Raw genomic sequence first — 22,426 nt, 5'->3', positions numbered from 1 at the left:
AAATAAATGTGCTGTTAAAAGATATCATTTATTTTCTTTTAGATTAGTTTTATGTTGTATACAGGGTTATTTTGTAAGTATTTGTAGGGTTTTAGAAGACAGTTGCATAAAAACTACAAGACAAACAGAAAAATTACACATTTCAATGCCTTAGCATAGCTGCGGACTGCACCACTATGTGCAGTCACGCCAGAACATGTAGACAAGTCATCAGTTCATTATTGTTGCCTTTGGGTAGGCAACCCAGTGTACAGCTTTCCAAAGCATGCTGGTGTCGTTACGCATTCCTGGGCGCCATTGTCAATGACTTCAATTAATTGTGCTCGTGTATTGACATTTTCCACATCACAAATGATGCCTATATTGAGCACCTATATTACAGGGTACAACTTGGAGAGATGCTCTGTCCGCTGAGAGTGTCTACTTTCTGTAAGTCATGTAGTTTTGAAACATCATCTTCTGAAAACCAGAGGTACTTATAAATAATCCTATACTTTCCAGTGCATATATCTGAAAGACAATTTCAAGCACAACTTGTGAAGGACTGATGTTGATTACTTCTAGTGCACAATTTTATTATAATCATTTTTTCCTTCCTTTATGCACTTCATATATAATGTTATATGTTTCCACATTGCCCATGCAGCATAGTGATCATAGATTTGCTTTACATCCTATCATGACTGTGAATGTGTGTCACTGATTTTCAGTTCCATAATTTTAAACGCTAAAAGAAGATGACATTTTATCACTTAATTAATTACCCTTTGCTCTTCAGGGCAACATACAAAGTACTGCAAAAGTTTCAGTGAAGCCTCCCCTGTTTAAGAGTCTTATATACAGAATTAATTCATCAAATTATGCACTAATTGGTTATTTCTCAGATATTACTGATGAGATCACTTTGATTTTGTGACTTTTATATGAACTGTTAATGTGAAGACAATTTCTCAAGTTTTTAGGCCAACATATATTTTCAGTTACCTAAATTCCTCTGGCCTTGCCAAATGGAACATTAGAAACAGATTTTGGCCTACAAGCTCCAAACATTTTCTTCTTTATGACAGATCATTAGACGTAAAATTTGTCTTATTATAAGGTGTCATTGACCAACAAATTTATACCACGTGACATTTATTTGCCATAGCAGTCAGAATGTCTAAAATGTGACAGAAGAATGCAATAGTAACTGATGGTATACAGTGTTTGTAAAGCAACTTTAAAAGAAGCAACAGCTCTTGCATAATAGGTGCTCCAATTTTGCTATTGAGTTAATCCTTTTTTAAAACCAGAATATACCAAAGATCCATCAAACAAAATACTTTCCCCAGTAACTGGAAGAAAGCACACATCACATTCATCTTCAAGAAGGTTAGCAGAAGTGATCTACAAAACTACTGCCAAAAATCATTGACATTCATCTGTTGTAGAATCTTGGAATATACTCTAAGCTTATATGTAATGACATATCTTGAACAGAATGACCTCCATGTTAACCAGCATGGATTCAAATATATTGGTGATGTGAGACCCAACTTAGTTTTCTCACACAACATCATGAAAGCCATGGATCAAGGGTGTCAGTTGATATAGTATTTCTCAACTTCTGAAAAATATTTGCTTCTATATGACACCAAGATTTCTTGGTAGAGAACATGCAGTGTTGGTTCTTAATGGAGAGATACTGATTGATGTAAAAATAACTTATTGTTTTATTTCAAAGAAAATAATCAATTTTTGAAAATATGATATACCACTGCATAGATAGAAAATCTACTCACCAAGTAGCAGCAGGGGAAAACACATATAAAAGTCAAGGAAACGTGCCAGAAGAAGGAGCCACTGGCTCCAGAAGCTTACCTATTTCTTTAACTTTGATATATGTTTTCTTTTGCTGCCACTTGGTGAGTAGATTTTTTTATCCATCTAATTATATTATTATTTTATTTGTATTGTGATTTATTTCAGACTTACTTTCAGACTCCTCTGTTATGTTTCTCCAGTCATTACTTATTTTTGTCTACACTAGAGACAAACAGCACTAGACTGCTGAGAATAGGTTGGGTTGCATTGAATTTCTTTTTCTGTTATGGAAACTGTAGCACCAACATATATATTTTTCTGTTTACTAACATAGGTTGAACAAACTTTTTCCCCAGGGACATTGGTACATATTTGGTTGGAACAGTTGAGAAGCATCCTGAATATCTATGAATCCCAGACAAAATGATAGTCCACATTCATTACCATATTCAGTAATTTTGTTCACCATTTTGCTGTACCCACTTCTGATCCTAGCTTGTTATTTTCCTTGGTTAATATCCAGTGTCATTTTGGAGAGGAAGTGGATAGGTGTTTAAATTTAATGTTAGTTATCTGTTTGATTATTTATTTGTCATTCACTGAACTAAATAGTTCATTTATCTTGTAATTGATCTATTAGGAAACTTCTTGTTGTTATTGACATTTGCACTAATATATATTGTCTCCATCTTGGATTATTATATTGTAGTTAATAACATTTCATGTCGAAGTTTATATTGTTATTGTTGTTATTATTATTATGTTAACACTGATGACACCAGTTGCATGTAAATATGCCCATTGGTGGAATAAAACATTTGTAATGCTTAGTTTCTCTTATTTTTTTGTGAAAATTAGCATAGCTTTCATACACATTTAGGGACTTGTCTTAGACCACAGACTATCTCTAAAAAAAATGTTGGAAGTTATTTTTTTATTACAGTCACCAGATTTCCATTTCTATTGAAACACCATCTCCTGGTGCCATTCCTTTCTTCATATCTATAATGGGTTTATACACTTCATGTTGGATTGCTTCTAGAATACAATTATTTAAAAAATTCGTGGATATTATAGAATCTTTTACCCTTTTGTGTTAGTTACTGTGCCATTGTCATCTTAAGGGATGAATCGTGTCATTCCACCCAAATTAAGTATCTGTTTGTTGTCTTCGTGTTCTTATTGTCTGTGCAACTGTTATTTTATGGAATTTTCGTTATATCTTCTCACATTCACTTGAAAACCTTTGTAAGGAGTTTTGTGTAATTCGATACATTCTTTAACTGGGCTGGCTACATTGTGCCAAATCGCACATGAGCCAGATGTGTGGGTCATGTGCAATCAGAGGTTCAGCCTGTCTTAGCTGGTCTTGGTTCTTTTCAAAAGTAGCGGGTACAGTGCAACATTTCATTTGGTATTGTGGTATGGCATTTTTGGGTTGGCACAAATATCTTCAGTTTGGCAGAATCGTGGTGTGAGCGCTGTTATACTTCACTATTTGTTCATGGTATGGAGGACGCTCACAGGTCCAGTGGCTGTTTACACAAAAAGAGCGAGTCTAGTGATGTATAGTCACAATCCTTTAAAAATGAAAGGAAATGTCAGAAGAGTAGGATGATAATTCTCAGTATCTGATATGCACTCCCATAATCAATGGGTACTGCAAATTTATCATGAAATGACATAACAATACCATGCAGAAAAAATTTAATGATTTAGTTCCCAATGGAAGAGCAAAAAATTACAATGATGGGATGCATTGTTCTGTACATCAAGAAGCATATTATGCTAAATTTGCAGGTGTAGAGCATGTGAAGAAATGGGTGACACAAATAGTAATAATTCTGACATCACAGACATTATTCCACTGCCAACCACAACAATTTTCGATGGTACTGAAAAAGTGTATGGAGACACTATATATTACGGTTAAGTACATTGGTTAAGTCTAGGGGAATGCCTCAAGTGGTTTTTCAATTTAAAACCCATTCTTATTGAATTTATTAATGAAAAAGAAGTGTAGGGACAAAAATTGGAACGTCTAGAATGGATTGCAAACTTTGCTTTTTAATTGCACTTGACTGAATGCTGCCCACGGTAAGATACTGCAGGGTGAGAAACAACTTATTTTTGATCTGATGGGAATGCATTTTGTGGAAGGGACAAATTCTGGCCAAAAAAGCACCTTCCATTTCCATGAGCTCATTGGCTTTAATGAAAACATGAGGCTAGAAGAATTCATTGTGATCTTGAAAGAATTACAAGGATAGTTTTCTAAATGTTTTAAGGACACTGCCAATCTTAGATCTGTTTTTGAGACTGTTTGCAGCTTCAGTTGAAAGCACACTGTGCATGAGCAGATATAACTAAGTCATCTGCAGTGTAAATCCTGTTTTAAAGACAAAACTATTCAGAATATCTACATCGTTTTCCAGAGGTAGAGTTTTCCCACCTTCATAATGGTGTTGCAAAAGTACCACAATATTTTGATCAGTATATTCTGATTATGAAACTAAATAAGGCAAGATTACGTGGCAACCTGAGTGTGAAAATCAGAGACTTTGTCTGTGCCTGTCCATATGCCAGTAGTTTGTACAAGATAAAAATTCTGTAATGTCTTCAGCCCACCAAAAATAATAAAATGATACTGAAAATTTGTTTTGTTTGAGATCTGCAATTTGTCAAACCTGTGTACTGGAGTGTGTGAGGAAAAGTTAGTATTCACTTTTGACAGGCTGACCATAAAGTGAAAAAGCCTCTCTTGAAGATGTGTTTTCGTACTGGGAACCTGTAGCAAAGTGGATAAGCACTCACGCAACAATTTATTTTCATATTACTTGCAGTGAATCATTAAATAAGTTGTAACTACTAACATCATTTGATCAATATCCTTAGTTCAATTAAAACAAATGATGGATAATTGAAACACACTGTAGAAAATATTTAGCACATTAAAGTTACAGATGAGCCAGGGACTCTCATAGGAGGATCCAGCAATGATGAAAATTTCAACTTCATGACATTTCTAAAGCACCTGCCTGGCTAGACATGTATGTTAGCATGCTACTTCCAGGGTTTGTGGAGACAGTCCAGCCCTAGATCGAATCTGGCTATTAGGTTAACTATGAGGTCTGGTGTTCCAGACAGTGTGGTTGTGGTATTTAGTGGGTTCACCACATCTGACAGGTACCCATGTCCTGCATCAGTTACATGATTCACAAACATTTCAACAGTTTTATCACACTTTCATATGGATAACACTAAATGCAAACAGACGAGGTACACAATTTCTGTCCCAGGGAGGAAGTGGTGTTGTCAGGAAGGACATCCAGCCCCCTTTACCATTAACATTGCCAAATCCAGATAAACATGCCAACCACATGAAGATATGGGATAAGGCCAGGAAAAAGAAGAAGATGATGATGATTTTCAAGACTCAAGCAGAAGGTGAGGCAGAACTAAAATCTTGGTTACAAAGAGATGGTTACAAGTGATTTCACCACAATAACCAAAAAGGAATTCCCTAGCTGGTAGCAGCTACAGTGTTGTCAGGAATTATGAAAAAATAAAAACTGCTGAGTATTTTTTCAGTTTTGTTTGATGAAACTTGTGATATGTCCCAGACAGAGCAAGTATCGATTTAACTTAGAATGTTTCTGAAGATTTTACAGTGAATAAATATTTCATCTGATTTTATTCTATAATTAGTACTTCAGCATAAACCATGTGTGATTTCTTGGAGGACATTTTAGTCCTGCCCAACTTACTGCCCTCAAAACTCAGAAGCCAGGGTTAAGACAGGGCATCACAAATATCTGGCATAGTATCAGAAGTGCAGTCGTGAATACACAAAGAAGATGCTCCAGTGCTGTTTGTACATTATTTCAGAAGTAAGAAAATTTTTTCTATTCATGAAAAATTTAATAAACTTTGTACAGGACTCATTGAAGTGCTGCACTCAGTTCAGAGAGCTGCAAATTGCAGCTGAGAAAGAAACTGCAAAAGTTTACCTCCTCTATCAGGCTACAGTCCAAAAAGGTATATGTTGTTATAAAAAATTTATCAAATTTTGGTGGATATTTTATGTTTATTATATATTTTTGTTTTTCAGATGGTTAGTACAAATAAAATCACTTAAGTCTACAATGGAAGATTATAACCAACTGATGCAGCTGCAGCTTTCATTCAGTGTGAAAGTTGCATTCTGGCCACAGTGGCAGGAAGTAGCGGTAATGTGTGAGTGAGGAGTGCCTGCTTATGTGAATGTGTGTTTTCTTTTTTGAAGAAGGCTTTGGCTGAAAGCTCAATGTGCAATAGTCTTTTCGTTGTGCCTGTCTGCAACTCAAATGTTGTCTTTATGTTGAGTAGCAATCTATCCTCTTCACAATATTATTGATATTTCAACCTTGGACTTTACATTGTTTGATGCAGTTTTTGTATGACCATTTTATTGAAAGAGGATTGATGGTATGGTACTGGTCAAAGCATCAGACTTCTATAGTTATTTGCAAAGGTTAAAGTGCTATTTTAACTTAACAATACTTATTGAAGTTTTTCATTGAGTAGAAATTTTAAATGCAAAATTACTGTAGTCTACTCTATGTGTCATCAGATTGTGAGGAAAAAATAGGAGCAGTCACAAGTTTTAAGTGTTTCTTGTGATTTTAAATTTGAGAAAATATAGTGTGAAAGTGTCCAGGCTGTTGTTAACCTTGATGAATTAAACTTCTGCATCAGCATAAAACTTAAAAAGTCTCAGTCAAGGTAATAACGAAAATATCAAATTCAAAATCCCTCAAGGATTTTTCAGAAAGTCATATTTTGAAGTTTTCAACCAACTGAGTGTGTCACTCAGGAATAGATTTTTATTCCATAAGATTTTTGAGCCACTGGAAATATTTATTCTTGGGCAGCTTACAGATGTTGATGAAATTGAAAAATTTTACAAAAGTGATTCTGATGGAGAGAGACTGATAAACAATGGAGACATGTTTTTGCAAGTTTTGACAAGACAAAATGAGCAGACAAAAAACCTGTGGGAAGTTGCAGAGCTTTTATAAAATCCAGGGATTGTTTGCTTTGCTTACTTGCATATTATGAGTCTTGGACAATCATGTCCTAAGTTTTTTTCTGTTTTTCATTTATTCAAAACTAATTAACAGCAACAATGTTTCTGTGTTGACTCAAACATATCACTGTTTTGCCTGCTTAATGATACTATCAATAAATCAGATTTAGAAGATTCATTAAATACTTTTATTCCACAACATACAAGGTGCAGCACAGCTTTTGCATTGTCAAAATCGACTTTTTTGTGTTGTTGATTGAATAGCATTTAAAAAGCGCAGCACAGTTTTTGTATTGTGCTAGTGGTCTTTTTTTGTATTGAATAGCATTTAATTAAACAAACAGTATTTTGAATCTTTCCTTAGTTTTTTATCCTTAAAATATACCTTTTTATGATTTTTTTTTGTCAGTTTACAATTTTAAGAAAGCACTTGGCCACGGAAGGCAAAGGTCCTGAGTTCAAGTCTTGGTCTGGCACACAGTTTTAATCACCCAGGAAGTTTCATATCAGCACACACTCCACTGCAGAGTGAAAATGTCATTCTGCAAACATCCCTCAGGCTGTAGCTAAGCCATGTCTCTGTAATATCCTTTCTTTCAGGAGTGCTAGTTCTGCAAGGTTCACAGGAGACCTTCTGTAAAGTTTGGGAGGTAGGAGATGAGGTACTGGCAGAAGTAAAGCTGTGAGGACAAAATGTGAGTCATGCTTGGGTAGCTCAAATGGTAGAGCACTTGCCCGCGAAAGGTAAAGGTCCCGAGTTCAAGTCTCGGTCTGGCACACAGTTTTAATCTGCCAGGAAGTTTCAAATCTATATTGATTTAATACTTCATATGGTTGCAGCACTTAATTTGCTTTTGATTCTACATTTCTAACAATAACACCAACTTCAGGAGAAAATGGTAGAAATGTAGCTTTTTTTTTTTCTTGATAAACAGTTCCAAATTATTAAATCGTGTGCAGGTCTTTTTTTCCTTTCCTTTGCAAGATGAATAAAAGTCCGAGATCTTCAGTATCTTTTCTTTGATGTTAATCTTCCCCATGAAAAAATGTAATTACATCGTAGCATTTCTAAAAAAATTTACTGCACAAAAAACTACTTTTAAAAATTATAGATAATTCTTGATAATGTATCAAGGTACAAGTTGTAATATGAACAGAGTTTTTCCATCGTCTTTTGATGCTGTAGTCTTTTTATGCATTAACTGGATTTTCAATTTCTATCTCATTTCAGTGTACTGGCCTGATGAAACAAAAATGTCATCCACTGAAGAAAGTATATTTGATGAAACATTTGACATAAACTGCATAGATAACAACCAGAGAACAGATTATCTGTACAAATGTAACACTTGTTGTAAGCTGTACAAATCTCAAAGAAGTTTGGTGAGGCATATCAGATATGAGTGTGGACAACCACCTCAATTCCATTGTCCTTACTGCACTGAAAAAAGTCATCGCAAGTATAATTTAGAAGTCCACATTAAACGTAAACATAAGCAGGTACAAGAACTGCATGAACTAATGTGATATTAAATGATCATAATAAACATTGTTATTTTTTAATTTAAAATTGATGTTCTGTAACTGATGTCCAAAAGTAATTAGTCAGTGGCCAGTTGAGAAGCATTATTTAAAATCACTTGCTATTTGGCAAGTTATTGGTTTTCCATGCGAAGTATATGCATCTGTTACAGATGTATAATAGTAATAAAGTCTCCTTTTACTTAATATACAGTATGTTGCCCATATTAAAATGTCCCTTATATATGTTTGAATAGTTAATAATCATATGTTATGGTGTGACAGGGTTTAGACTACTTTGCTTAAAAGCATTCTGAGATCAGGCCTTATCCACGTGTTTCATTAATATTTCAGGTTTCCTTACCACCACATTCTGTAACAGTCCACAAAATAAACATTTCATGCATCACATTCCAAAACAATTTCTAACAAATTGCCTTGTTAAGGGCATTTGAAAAGTAACTTACATTTTATTATACTAGAGCGTGACACTGTTACTGACAAAAGATACACCATCAACCATATTATTTTTGGACTTGAGCAGTCAGTACATATAAACAAGCATATGAGCTTCTGACAATTTTTTCAATGCCTATAAACACTTGTACATATAGCAATTATGAATTGAGGAATGTTATTGTGTATATGTTATTGTCAAAGTCTTGAAGAAGTGATCAATCATACACCAGACACATTCGCAATCCTGTTTATAATCTCTAAAAAAATATCTCATGTACCTTGGAAAGCAATGGAACAGAATGAATTGAAAGGCAAAAATTCATTTGTTTGACATCCAGATTTTTTTAAACCCGTTTTAGGACCCATACATGAAAGAGGGAAGGTACCCGTGGTCTAGGGGTAGCGTCTTTGATTCATAATCAAAACGTCTTCGGTCCCGGGTTCAATCCCCGCCACTGCCTAAATTTTGATAAACAATCAGCATTGGCGGCCACAGACTTCCGGCATAGGAAGTCAGCCTCATTCTGCCAACGGCCTTGTCAAAGAGGGCGGAGGAGCGGATAGAGGTTCAGGGAACTCTCTTGTCCTAGGGGTGGGAAATTGCCCCTAAAGGCGGAAGAATCAGCAATGATCAACGACATGAGGATGCAGAAGGCAATGGAAACCACTGCATTAAAGACACGTAACGTGTATCCACAGGACATGTGGCCTGTAATTGAAGTGTCATGATGATCTCTCCATTGGCAAAAGATTCCGGAATAGTCCCCCATTCGGATCTCCGGGAGGGGACTGCCAAGGGGGAGGTTACCATGAGAAAAAGATTGAATAATCAACGAAAGGATAACGTTCTACGAGTCGGGGCGTGGAATGTCAGAAGCTTGAACGTGGTAGGGAAACTAGAAAATCTGAAAAGGGAAATGGAAAGGCTCAATCTAGATATAGTAGGGGTCAGTGAAGTGAAGTGGAAGGAAGACAAGGATTTCTGGTCAGATGAGTATCGGGTAATATCAACAGCAGCAGAAAATGGTATAACAGATGTAGGATTTGTTATGAATAGGAAGGTAGCGCAGAGGGTGTGTTGCTGTGAACAGTTCAGTGACCGGGTTGTTCTAATCAGAATCGACAGCAGACCAACACTGACAACGATACATGTCGACATCGCAAGCTGAAGATGAACAGATAGAGAAAGTGTATGAGGATGTTGAAAGGGTAATGCAGTACATAAAGGGGGACGAAAATCTAATAGTCATGGGCGACTGGAATGCAGTTGTAGGGGAAGGAGTGGAAGAAAAGGTCACAGGAGAATATGGGCTTGGGACAAGGAATGAAAGAGGAGAAAGACTAATTGAGTTCTGTAACAAGTTTCAGCTAGTAACAGCGAATACCCTGTTCAAGAATCACAAGAGGAGGAGGTATACTTGGAAAAGGCCGGGAGATATGGGAAGATTTCAATTAGATTACATCATGGTCAGACAGAGATTCCGAAATCAGATACTGGACTGTAAGGCGTACCCAGGATACAGACTCAGATCACAATATAATAGTGATGAAGAGTAGGCTGAAGTTCAAGACATTAGTCAGGAAGAATCAATACGCAAAGAAGTGGGATATGGAAGTACTAAGGAATGACGAGATACGTTTGAAGTTCTCTAATGCTATAGATACAGCAATAAGGAATAGCGCAGTAGGCAGTACAGTTGAAGAGGAATGGACATCCCTAAAAAGAGCCATCACAGAAGTTGGGAAGGAAAACATAGGTACAAAGAAGGTAGCTGCGAAGAAACCATGGGTAACAGAAGAAATACTTCAGTTGATTGATGAAAGGAGGAAGTACAAACATGTTCCGGGAAAATCAGGAATACAGAAATACAAGTCGCTGAGGGATGAAATAAATAGGAAGTGCAGGGAAGCTAAGATGAAATGGCTGCAGGAAAAATGTGAAGACATCGAAAAAGATATGATTGTCGGAAGGACAGACTCAGCATACAGGAAAGTCAAAACAACCTTTGGTGACATTAAAAGCAACGGTGGTAACATTAAGAGTCCAACGGGAATTCCACTGTTAAATGCAGAGGAGAGAGCAGATAGGTGGAAAGAATACATTGAAAGCCTCTATGAGGGTGAAGATTTGTCTGGTGTGATAGAAGAAGAAAGAGGAGTCGATTTAGAAGAGATAGGGGATCCAGTATTAGAATTGGAATTTAAAAGAGGTTTGGAGGACTTACGGTCAAATAAGGCAGAAGGGATAGATAACATTCCATCAGAATTTCTAAAATCATTGGGGGAAGTGGCAACAAAACGACTATTCACGTTGGTGTGTAGAATATATGAGTCGCGATATACCATCTGACTTTCGGAAAAGCATCATCCACACAATTCCGAAGACGGCAAGAGCTGACAAGTGCGAGAATTATCGCACAATCAGCTTAACAGCTCAAGCATCGGAGGTGCATACAAGAATAATATACAGAAGAATGCAAAAGAAAATTGAGAATGGGCTAGGTGACGATCAGTTTGGCTTTAGGAAAAGTAAAGGGTCGAGAGAGGCAATTCTGACGTTACGGCTAATAATGGAAGCAAGGCTAAAGAAAAATCAAGACACTTTCATATGATTTGTCGACCTGGAAAAAGCGTTCGACAATATAAAACGGTGCAAGCTGTTCGAGATTCTAAAAAAAGTAGGGGTAAGCTATAGGGAGAGACGGGTCATATACATTATGTACAACAACCGAGAGGGAATAATAAGAGTGGACGATCAAGAACAAAGTGCTCGTATTAAGAAGGGTGTAAGACAAGGCTGTAGCCTTTCGCCTCTACTCTTCAATCTGTACATCGAGGAAGCAATGATGGAAATAAAAGAAAGGTTCAGGAGTGGAATTAAAATACAAGGTGAAAGGATATCAATGATACGATTCACTGATGACATTGCTATCCTGAGTGAAAGTGAAGAAGAATTAAATGATCTGCTGAACGGAATGAACAGTCTAATTAGTACACAGTATGGTTTGAGAGTAAATCGGAGAAAGACGAAGGTAATGAGAGGTAGTAGAAATGAGAACAGCGAGAAACTTAACATCAGGATTGATGGTCACGAAGTCAGTGAAGTTAAGGAATTCTGCTACCTAGGCAGTAAAATAACCAATGACGGACGGAGCAAGGAGGACATCAAAAGCAGACTCGCTATGGCAAAAAAGGCATTTCTGGCCAAGAGAAGTCTACTAATATCAAATACCGGCCTTAATGTAAGGAAGAAATTTCTGAGGATGTATGTCTGGAGTACAGCATTGTATGGTAATGAAACATGGACTGTTGGAAAACCGGAACAGAAGAGAATCGAAGCTTTTGAGATGTGGTGCTATAGACGAATGTTGAAAATTAGGTGGACTGATAAGGTAAGGAATGAGGAGGTTCTATGCAGAATCAGAGAGGAAAGGAATATGTGGAAAACACTGATAAGGAGAGGGGACAGGATAATAGGACATCTACTAAGACATGAGGGAATGACTTCCATGGTACTAGAGGGAGCTGTAGAGGGCAGAAATTGTAGAGGAATACAGAGATTGGAATACGCCAAGCAAATAATTGAGGACGTAGGTTGCAAGTGCTACTCTGAGATGAAGAGGTTAGCACAGGAAAGGAATTCTTGGCTGGCTGCACCAAACCAGTCAGTAGACTGATTGGAAAAAAAAAAAAAAAAAAAAAAAAAATGTGAAAGAGGCTTTTGCTATCGTAATGTATGTAATTTGGATGACCAGTTATGTATCAACAGTGAACAGATATGTTATAACGTCAAGTTTAACAAATATATTTCAGAACGACACAACACATATAAGTCACAGAGTAAGTTGACAAGCAAGACATGTGTACACATTAGCATTTGAATGAGCACTGAGACCCAGTCTAGCGGCCGCTGCTCGGCTGGCCGCTTAGGTGGCGCAGCTGCTGCATGGCTGGCAGACAGCGCCGCACGTAGAGGACGCGTGTAATTGCGCGGCGGCGCTTTGAATGATCGGCGAGTCACAACACTTTTCCCCCCTTTGAAATTGTTGCACTGGTCTTGATGGAGGTGTCCTGGAGATGGCTAACGTCCATAGGCGTTGTTTGACTCACCGTAAAGTCTCGAGGAGGAGGCTTCCCGTACCGACGGAAGTGTCCCCGATGATAACGGGTCGAGATGACAGGAGACGTAGGGGTCGAATCTGCTGGGGGCCCCCTGCACCAATCTGCCCATTGCGGCAAGTCCAGTTGATATGACAGGAGACATGGGCGATGTGTCTGCGTCCGTTGGAGGAGGAGGCGAGTAGATTTGCTCTGACGGAGGATGGTCATCCGGTTCCTGCATGGGCACGTCTCCTGGTGGTGTCCGTTCTTGTGCTGGCATCGCGATGACGGTGAGACTGCTGCGTTGTGAGTATTGAGAGATGCCAAGATCCCGAGCGTCAGGTATGGCCAAAAGTGGTGTAGCGGCATTCGGAACAGGTGTTGCTGGCACACGAGGCCGAAGCTGGTCCGAATGATGCACTGTAACACCCGTGTCCATCTGGATTTCATACAGGCGTCTGCCACAGTGTCTTAAGATGCGGCCCGGGCTCCATTTTGGCCGCCTGCCATATCCTCGTACCCAGACAAGGTCGGAGGTCGGCGGCAGTGAACCGGCCAAGGGAAGGCACCCGCGGCCGTGAGGTGGGTGGCCGCAGAAGATGAAGTAGCGTGCGGGGCTGTCGGCCATGTAAGAGCTCAGCCGGGCTGTGGTCGCCCATGGGGGTGAAACGGTAAGATGCCAGAAACTGGAGAAGCGCATCAGCAGCAGCAGAAGAAGTCAGAAGTTTCCGCATCTGAGCCTTAAATGTGCGGAGCAGTCGTTCAGCCTCACCGTTGGATTGTGGATGGAACGGCGGGGCCGTGACATGCATAACGCCGTGACGAGCACAAAAATCCGCAAATTCGGAAGAGGCAAATTGCGGACCATTACCAGTAACAAGAGTAGAGGGGAGGCCTTTCAAAGAAAAAAATGCTGCCGAGAGCACTGGTGGTTGCCGCGGTGGTAGCGACGAACAACGGACAATGAAAGGAAAGTTAGAGTAGGCGTCAATTATGAGGAGCCAATAAGTACCTAAAAAGGATCCCGCAAAGTCAGCATGAATGCGCTCCCAGGGCTTCTCAGACGAAGGCCACGGTGACAAAGATGACTTCGGGGCAGCGGCCTGTGACGCACAAGGGCCGCAGGCAGCGACCATGTGTGCTATTTCAGAGTTGATGCCAGGCCAGTACACATGTCGGCGCGCCAGAGATTTTGTGCGAGACACACCCCAGTGCCCTTGGTGAAGGAGGCGCAAGACCGAAGCATGCAAAGACGCAGGTACCACGACACGCTGCGAAGCGTTGTCAGTGGAGAGGAGGATAACACCAACCCTAGCCGTGAGGCAGTAGCGCAAAGCGTAGTAGTTCCGCAATGGATCAGAAGTCTTAGCGGACGGGCGATCTGGCCAACCCTTCAGAATACAGCGTAAAACCCGGGAGAGGGTAGGGTCAGAACTCGTAGCAGCCGCCAGCCTGTCCCCAGTGATGGGGAACCCGTCCACAACCCGCTGCTCGGCAACATCCAGGTGGAAACACAAAAGTTCGTCCCTATCGAATGTCTGATCAGGACCCATGGGAAGGCGAGACAGAGCATCAGAATTTGCATGTTGAGCCGTTGGCCGGATATGAATCTCATAATTGAAACGAGACAAGTAAAGAGCCCAACGCTGGAGGCGGTGTGCAGCCTTGTCGGGAAGTGACGTTGATGGATGAAACAAGTAAACAAGTGGTTTGTGATCCGTAACAAGATGAAATTTGGATCCATAGAGGAAAACACCAAACTTATGAAGAGCATTAATAATGGCCAAAGTTTCTTTTTCAATTTGAGAATACTGTTGTTGGGCATCCGTGAGCATTTTGGAGGCATAAGCAATGGGCTGTTCAGAACTGTCAGTAAAATGGTGCACAAGGACTGCACCGACCCCGTATTGAGAGGTGTCTGTGGCAAGAACAAGATGTTGGCCAGGTCGATAAGTAGCCAGGCACGGGGCCTGTTTCAGCATAGTCTTCAATTTCTGGAAAGCCGCATCGCATGACGCGGACCAGTGAAAAGGCACGTTTTTATGCAACAGGCGATGCAACGGCTGAGCCACCGAAACCGCAGACAGTAAAAACTTGTGATAGTATGCTATTTTCCCCAAGAAGGCCTGCAGTTCCTTAACAGATGTAGGGCGAGGAAGGGCATCGATCGCAGCTACAGTTTGCTGAAGCGGACGAATACCATCCCGAGAGAGTTGAAACCCCAAGTATGTGATAGATGCCTGAAAAAATTGTGATTTCTGAAGATTACACTTACGACCGGCAGTCTGTAAGACATGAAAAAGTGTGCGGAGATTTTGAAGATGTTCTTCAGTGGTGGAGCCAGTGACAACAATTTCGTCCATGTAATTGATACACCCAGGGACAGGGAGCAATAATTGTTCCAAGAATTGCTGAAAGAGAGCAGGGGCGCTAGCAACCCCGAATGGCAAGCATTGGTATTGATAGAGGCGGAAAGGCGTGGTAAGGAGCAGAAACTGCCGGGAAGCAGCATCGAGAGGAAGTTGATGATAAGCTTCTGACAGGTCAATTTTAGAAAACTACTGGCCTCTAGCAAGTTTAGTGAACAGTTCTTCAAGGTTGGGGCATAGGGTAAGTGTTGATGAGGCATTGAGCATTTACAGTGGCTTTGAAATCGCCACAGAGACGAATATCACCATTTGGCTTAGCAACGACGACGACAGAAGAGGACCACTCACTGGAAGTGACAGGAAGCAAGACCCCTGAAGTAGTGAGACGATCCAACTCCCGTTTTACCCGATCACGAAGGGCCACAGGAATGGGCTGAGCCCAAAAAAACTTAGGCCGAGCAGTGGGTTTGAGCGTGATATGAGCTTCAAAGCCGTTTGCACGGCCTACCCCAGGAGAAAAAAGGGACGAAAACGTCGTCGACAAGGAATCCAGTTGAGCATAAGGAATAGCATCAGAGACAATATTGACAGAGTCATCTATGGAGAACCCAAAAACGCGAAAGGCATCAAAACCAAAAAGATTTTCTGTGTTGCTCTGGTTGACCACAAATATGGGAACAGTGCGAACGATGGACTTGTAAGATACCTCAGCATTAAACTGTCACAAGAGAGAAATCTTCTGTTTGTTGTACGTCCGTAATTGCCAAGTGACAGGTGATAGGAGTGGAGAACCCAACTGAAGATACGTCTGAGAATTAATTATAGTGGCAACAGAACCAGTATCCACTTGCATGCGAACATCTCGACCAAGGATTTGGACAGTGTGGAATAACTTCCCTGAAAGGGAAGAAGTGCAATTGACAGACAACATGGAAGCAGAATCAGCATCATGTTCATGAACATCATGTATGCGGTCAGATTTGCAAATGGAAGACACATGACCTTTCTTTTTACAATTGTGACACACAGGCCAACGTTGCGGACAATCCTCGCATGAATGTTTCGTAAAACACCGCGGACATGAAGGAAGTTGCCGGGGGTTTTGCTGCAGTTTCTTAGTGGGTTATTTACGGCTAGGCCGAGGCTGCGCGTGGGAGCGCACTGCGGCCATGTCGGCCGGCGGGGATGCGCCGCACGCGTTGTCAACAGGGCACAGAGGTTGTATTTCCCCGACATCACCCCACACCTCTATTTGAGCCCCAGCAGCGCGATAAATTTCAAAACACTGTGCAATGGAGAGAACTTCATCTAGAGTTGGATTCGCCAACTGAAGGGCACATAGCCGAACTTCTTTGTCGGGCACCGACCGGATAATAGCATCCCATACCATGGAATCTGCAGAGGATTGTTTGTGAACGTCAGTAACAAATTGACACTTTCGACTGAGGCCGTGAAGTTCAGCGGCCCAAGCGCAATAGGATTGATGTGGCTGTTTTTGACAACGATAAAAGGCAACACGAGAGGCTACCATATTTTGAAAATAGACAGACAGAAGTGAGCACATTTCAGCAAAGGACAAAGATGCAGGATCCTTCAAAGGAGCCAATTGCGACAACAACCGATACATTTGAGGTGAAATCCAGGAAAGGAGTAGAGACTTACATGGTTGTTCATCCGTGCCCACTGTTACATAGCTGCTTCGGAAATACTGACTGAATCATCACAATCAATAATGTCTTTTTAATTTTCTTTTTGTACCATTGTACATGGGCAGAATGTAATATTGCAAAATCTGGAAAACAATACAATTAATAAGTCTTCCTGCATGCCTAGTTTGAGAAGAGGGCAGAAGTAGACCTAAGTTAGAACATTGTTGCTATTTTAGCTAATGACGAGATGAATATCTACACCCCCCCCCCCCCTCCCCTATTGTTTCGGCCTGCAATGGGCCACGAAGATTTTTATCTCTTCCCTGATTTTGTTTTCCTGTTTTGCCAGTAGTTTTTCATTTTCGCTGACTGTGCTTCTTTTCTCTGTTTTGACCATTTGCAGGCAGGGCGTGTAACTGGCGTAATAAGCGAAATAAGGTTTTTAGTAATTTTGACTTTTTCTCTGAAAACTCGAACCTGAATGTCAACAAATGAAATTTCAGCTTCCTGTAAATCCCTTTTAACTTGGCTTGCCCATTTTGAATACGATTTTGTTTTTGAAATTGATGAATGTATGCGATGAGTAAGTCTTTGCAGGTTCATTCTTTCCAGATGGCCAAAAACATCATTCTCTGCTTCCTCATGCTGGTAACAATGTTTTCTGTATGTTCATATAATTCACAGTTGTGTCTTTGGCGGAATTCTCCACTTTCTTTGATAGGACCAAGGATTTTCCTCAAAATTTTCTGGTCTTTTATTTCAAGTTTCATAGTGGCCATTTCTTCGTCATGTTTAAACATTCTGATGCATGCAAAGCTGACGGTCTAATTATGATGTTATAATGACAAAGTTTTAGCTTTAAAGACAGGCTTTTGCTTTTGTATAAGTCTTTGCACAGATGAAAAGCACCTTCTAGTTTAGAACACCTACTTTCTACAGCTGCATTTTCTGAACCATCAGGTGTAATTATTTCTCAAAGATATTAAAATTTCTTCAACTGCTTGATTTTCTCTTGTTGTATTTCAATATGAGGAGGAGCATGTTTGATGTTTGTGATGAATTCAGTTTTGTTAAATGCTATTTTTAGGCCAGTCTTAGCAGCGATTGTAGGCTGGACACTTGAACCTTGGCTTCATCAATACTATTTGCAGTGAGTGCCAGATCATCAGCAGAAACCAAACAGTTTCCACTCAGTTTCCACTGAGGCCATTTCTTTTGTGTCCAATTTGAATCCCATAACCTGGCGGTACGGTTGTTTCCCACTCTCTGACTATATTTTCCAGGACACAGTTGAAAAGCAATGTAGAGAGCAGGTCACCTTGTCTCACCCCTGTACAGATTTCAAATGGTTCTGATAGTTCGCCTCTGAACTTGACCTTTGACACTGTGTTATTTAAAGTGGTGCTTATCAGATTGATTGTTTTACTATCTAGACGAAATTCGGCAAGGGTGTTCTTTATTGTTTTTCGATCAGTTGAGTCATACGCTTTTGAAAGTCGACAGAGGTCACAACGGACATTCTTGATCTTGATTTGGCATATAATATAACAGATTTCAGGTTATGGGTCTGCTTTGCACAGGATATTGATGTCCTGAAACCAGCTTGATATTCGCCCAATTGTTGATCTAAGACTAAGTCAGCTCTGTTTAACAACAGTCTGGAAAAGATCTTGTACGTCGTTGGTAGCAAAGGGATACCTCGGTAATTATTCAGATCACTCTTATCGCCTTTTATGAAGTGGGTGAATAATTGCTATGGTCCAATGTGGAGGTAGAGTTTCAGTCTCCCAAATCTTCACTATGATATCATAGAGATGTTTTATTGTATCATGATCTGCGTATTTCCACATTTCAGCCAAGATGCGATCCTCACCTCCAGATTTGTTATTTTTCAAGCCTGGTATAGTTTTCATCATTTTTGGAGGTTTTCTTGCTATTTCATTTTATCCAAGCCTGTCTTCGCTTTTCAATTGCTTCATTACAATCTTCGTTCCACCACGGGTGTTTATATTTTTTATTGGTCAGTATAGTTTCAGTGGCTGATTGTACCATGGCTTCTTTAATTCTGTTCCAGTCTGTTTTTTTTTTTTTTTTTTTTTTTGGTTTGCTGTGTAGAGTTTATGTAAATTTTTTGTTGACACCTTTCAGTTTACTTATATCAAATTTTGGAGGTCTGGTTTTTCTTGGAATATTGGAAAGGTTCTTTCGGCTATCTGTAATGATATTCATTTTTACCAGAGACAAGTAATGATGAGAATTAATGTTGGCATTCCTCAAAACTTTAACATTGAAAATTTCCCTGGTGGATCTTTTAGAAATAGCTACATGGTCCAGCTGGAATTCTCCAAACATTGCGTTAGGGTGTTCCTAAGTTTTGGCTTTTCGAGGAAGACACTTGAAGACTGTGGATTTTAAAAGAAGATCACAGTTCTTACAAGTATCAATTATTCACTCACCATTTTTATTTGTTCTTTTATGTGCAGGGTAGTCACCAACAATTTGCTGATATTTTTTTTCTCTACCAATTTGTGCATTAAAATCGCCCATCAAAATTATGGAATGGTATTTTGGAACTTTGTCAATTGTTTCATCAAGTTTTTCCCAAATTTTGTCGACTGATTCTGATTCTTTTTTGTTTGATTCATTTGTGGGAGCATGGAAATTTACTATCGTATAAGCTTTATTCATAGATTTGAAAGACAGTGAATTGATCATTTTCTTGTTGACACTAAAGCAAGTGCCTAGATGTGACTCTTTTGCCAGGTTTTCCTTTCAATATTCTAATGCCTTCTGATTTGAAACAACATTCAGACAAGATGAATACAGTGAATGTTTGTGTATGTTCGTGTATTTCCCAGTCTCATGTCTTAGATTTCAGGTCATTTTATGCTGAAATTATCATTGATATCAAAACTTTTTACAACTAGGTTGTAACTTTATTTTATTGTTTCTGTTTGTGGAGTCTGTCTGTGTGTGTGTGTGTGTGTGTGTGTGTGTGTGTGTTTGAGGGTTCTGTTATATTTTAACTCTAGTAGAAACTTTTAACTTTTTATTGTTAGTTTTAGAATGTTGCTGTTGTTTGCCTAAGTACAAATATCATCATTATCTGCATCATAATTAGTTACTTTCTTTTCTATTATCATTTATGAAGTGATTAGATTTTAGGAGAGATTCTAATTTATATTGAATGATAATTCTGTTGATTATGAATCAAATCTCATTTTAACTTTATTGCAGAAATGACTCATATATAGAACACTCAGGTAACTTTGTTTTCTGCACAGTAGTAAAAGTTTGTACTTGTAGTTCCATAAGTGCCATCAAGCTGGGAAATTACCAAAGAAAATTATATTAATTTATTAGGGCCTGCTGAAAAGGAATTTCTCTGAATTTTTCATGTATAAACCCTTGAAGCTTTTTAAATAAACAAACTTTATTAACTTTCTGCATCTTTATTCTCCATGTCAACATCTTTCTTTCTCAATGTAGTCACCCTGGCAATTAACACATTTCTCCCAACAAGAGACCAGTTTGTTGATACCATCACTGTAAAATGTTTGACTTTGTTGACAGAGCCACAACCTGACTCCTGTTTACACACACCATGACTATCAAAACGAAGTCCTCGAAGATATTCTTCAAGTTTTGGAAACAGATGAAAATCAGTTGGGACCAAATTCGGTTATATCACTGTTTCCTTCATTACAAGCATGAACAACGCAACACTGTACATTACTAATGTTCATACAATCATCACCTACACAGATTTCATTCTTCTATGGATTTCAATTTGAGTCATGTTTTCTGTGGTTAGAAATTTAATTACAGGATGGTGTCTCTCACATGCCAACATACTTTCATTACACACTGCCATGTAATACATTACAATTCAGAGTCCTCTAGTGGCAAAGGCTTGCAACTTGCATCAGTGAAGCAGGAAAATCAGCAGAGTAATATGCATGACATATAGACCCTCACCCAATATTGAGAACAGAATAAAAAATTAAAAGGCATTAGTTTTCAGCATGCCCTCTTAATAATTTTGTGTCAAAGTAGCATAATTATTTTTGTATTCTGTGTTTCTAATACACACTACCAATCAAACGGAAAATATGAGGGAAGTACAGCATTTTATGTTTTTTGTAAATATTTTCAAATTATTGGTTAATGTACAGGTTTCTTTTCTATTCTTGTGCAATTAAAGGTGGGTAAAAGATCAAGATTTTCAACACTTTTTCCATAATGAATATTTCACAGGTTCAGTATTTGTTTGTTTTCTATCAAAGATTTGCATTATTTTGTTTCTTATATTTAAGTCACTTATTTCCATGAAAAACAGTAATTACATTGTGGCTTTGTTGGAGAACAATTTTATCACAAAAACATTCACATAAAAATTGCAGACAAGTTTGGTTTATGTATTAAGATAGAATCTGTAACAACAGACATTTTCCATGATATTATGAAGATGGAGTGGTGTTCTGAGTTAATTATTTCTGTTTGATTTCAGTGTACTGGCGTGATGAAACACAGATGTCATCTACTGAAGTAATTGCATTTGACCAAAGATTTGGCATAAACTCTGTAGATAACAACCAGAGGACAGATCTTTACAAATGCCATATGTGTTGCAAAACCTACAAATTGCAGAGTTCTTTGGTGAGGCATATTAAATATGAGTGTGGAAAACCACCTCAGTTTCACTGTCCTTACTGCACTGAAAAAAGTCATCACAAATATAATTTAGAAGTGCATATTAAACGGAAACATAAACAGGTACAAGAGTCACTGGTACTGATGTGAAATGAACTGGTCATAATAGACATTGTTATGTTTGAATTTGCAAGTGTAGAATTCATTATTGGTGCTCCAAAGTAATTAGTCATTGAACAGTTGAGAAGCATTATTTAATATCACTTGCTATATGACTGGTGAGTGGTTTTGCACTTTGTAAATTGTATGCATTCTTTTAAGGATGTATAATGGTACAAAAAGTTTCCGGATTCTTTATGTATGTTGTCTGCAATAAAATTTTCCTGAAGGATGTTTGAATGATTAATAATCATGTACACATAGCCTCCTGTATTTATCTGGCACTTCTTTCAGGGGCTGCAATCAGAGTTGCACTGCTTTATTTCCTCTTCTATATTGTGGCGGTGCGTAATTTGTTCTTACCACAAATCTCATGGACATCTCAGGGTGCAAAGCATGTGTTGTTAGCACAGCAGTACAACAAGAAATAAAGATTTCCATTTTTAAGTATTTTTATTGCACTGGTGTTATACAGAAAGTTATAGCATCCTACAAATTATGCAAGTTTGGAAAACCTTATGAATTTTCAATCAAATAAACAAAATTGTTTATAAATGTATCAAGACTTAATACTATTTCAAGAGAAAAATGGAATTATGACTCTCTATTCACTGTTTTCAGGTGCATTTGCTGCATATGACAGA

At 38.8% G+C, this 22,426-nt stretch overlaps 1 protein-coding gene across 1 annotated transcript; it reads left to right on the top strand.

Annotated features, from left to right (window-relative positions):
• The first annotated feature begins 7,996 nt into the window (after positions 1 to 7,996).
• Positions 7,997 to 21,649, top strand: LOC126252686 (longitudinals lacking protein, isoforms A/B/D/L-like). Its single transcript, XM_049953589.1, has 3 exons — positions 7,997 to 8,006; positions 8,103 to 8,371; positions 21,481 to 21,649. Exons 1-3 carry the CDS (start codon positions 7,997 to 7,999, stop codon positions 21,520 to 21,522), a joined length of 321 nt encoding a protein of 106 aa, XP_049809546.1. The 3' UTR covers positions 21,523 to 21,649.
• The last annotated feature ends 777 nt before the right edge of the window (positions 21,650 to 22,426 follow it).

Source organism: Schistocerca nitens, chromosome 4 (genome assembly GCF_023898315.1).
Source record: "Schistocerca nitens isolate TAMUIC-IGC-003100 chromosome 4, iqSchNite1.1, whole genome shotgun sequence".
Lineage (NCBI taxonomy): Eukaryota > Metazoa > Arthropoda > Insecta > Orthoptera > Acrididae > Schistocerca > Schistocerca nitens.
Note: the sequence above shows the minus strand (reverse complement) of the source record. Positions and strands in the feature narration are given on the sequence as shown.

Bases quoted from the DNA above. Each gene is read 5' to 3' on its own strand.
- LOC126252686 (XM_049953589.1), top strand. The intron at 8,372-21,480 runs GTACAAGAACTG...GTTTGATTTCAG, and splicing joins TTAAACGTAAACATAAGCAG to TGTACTGGCGTGATGAAACA.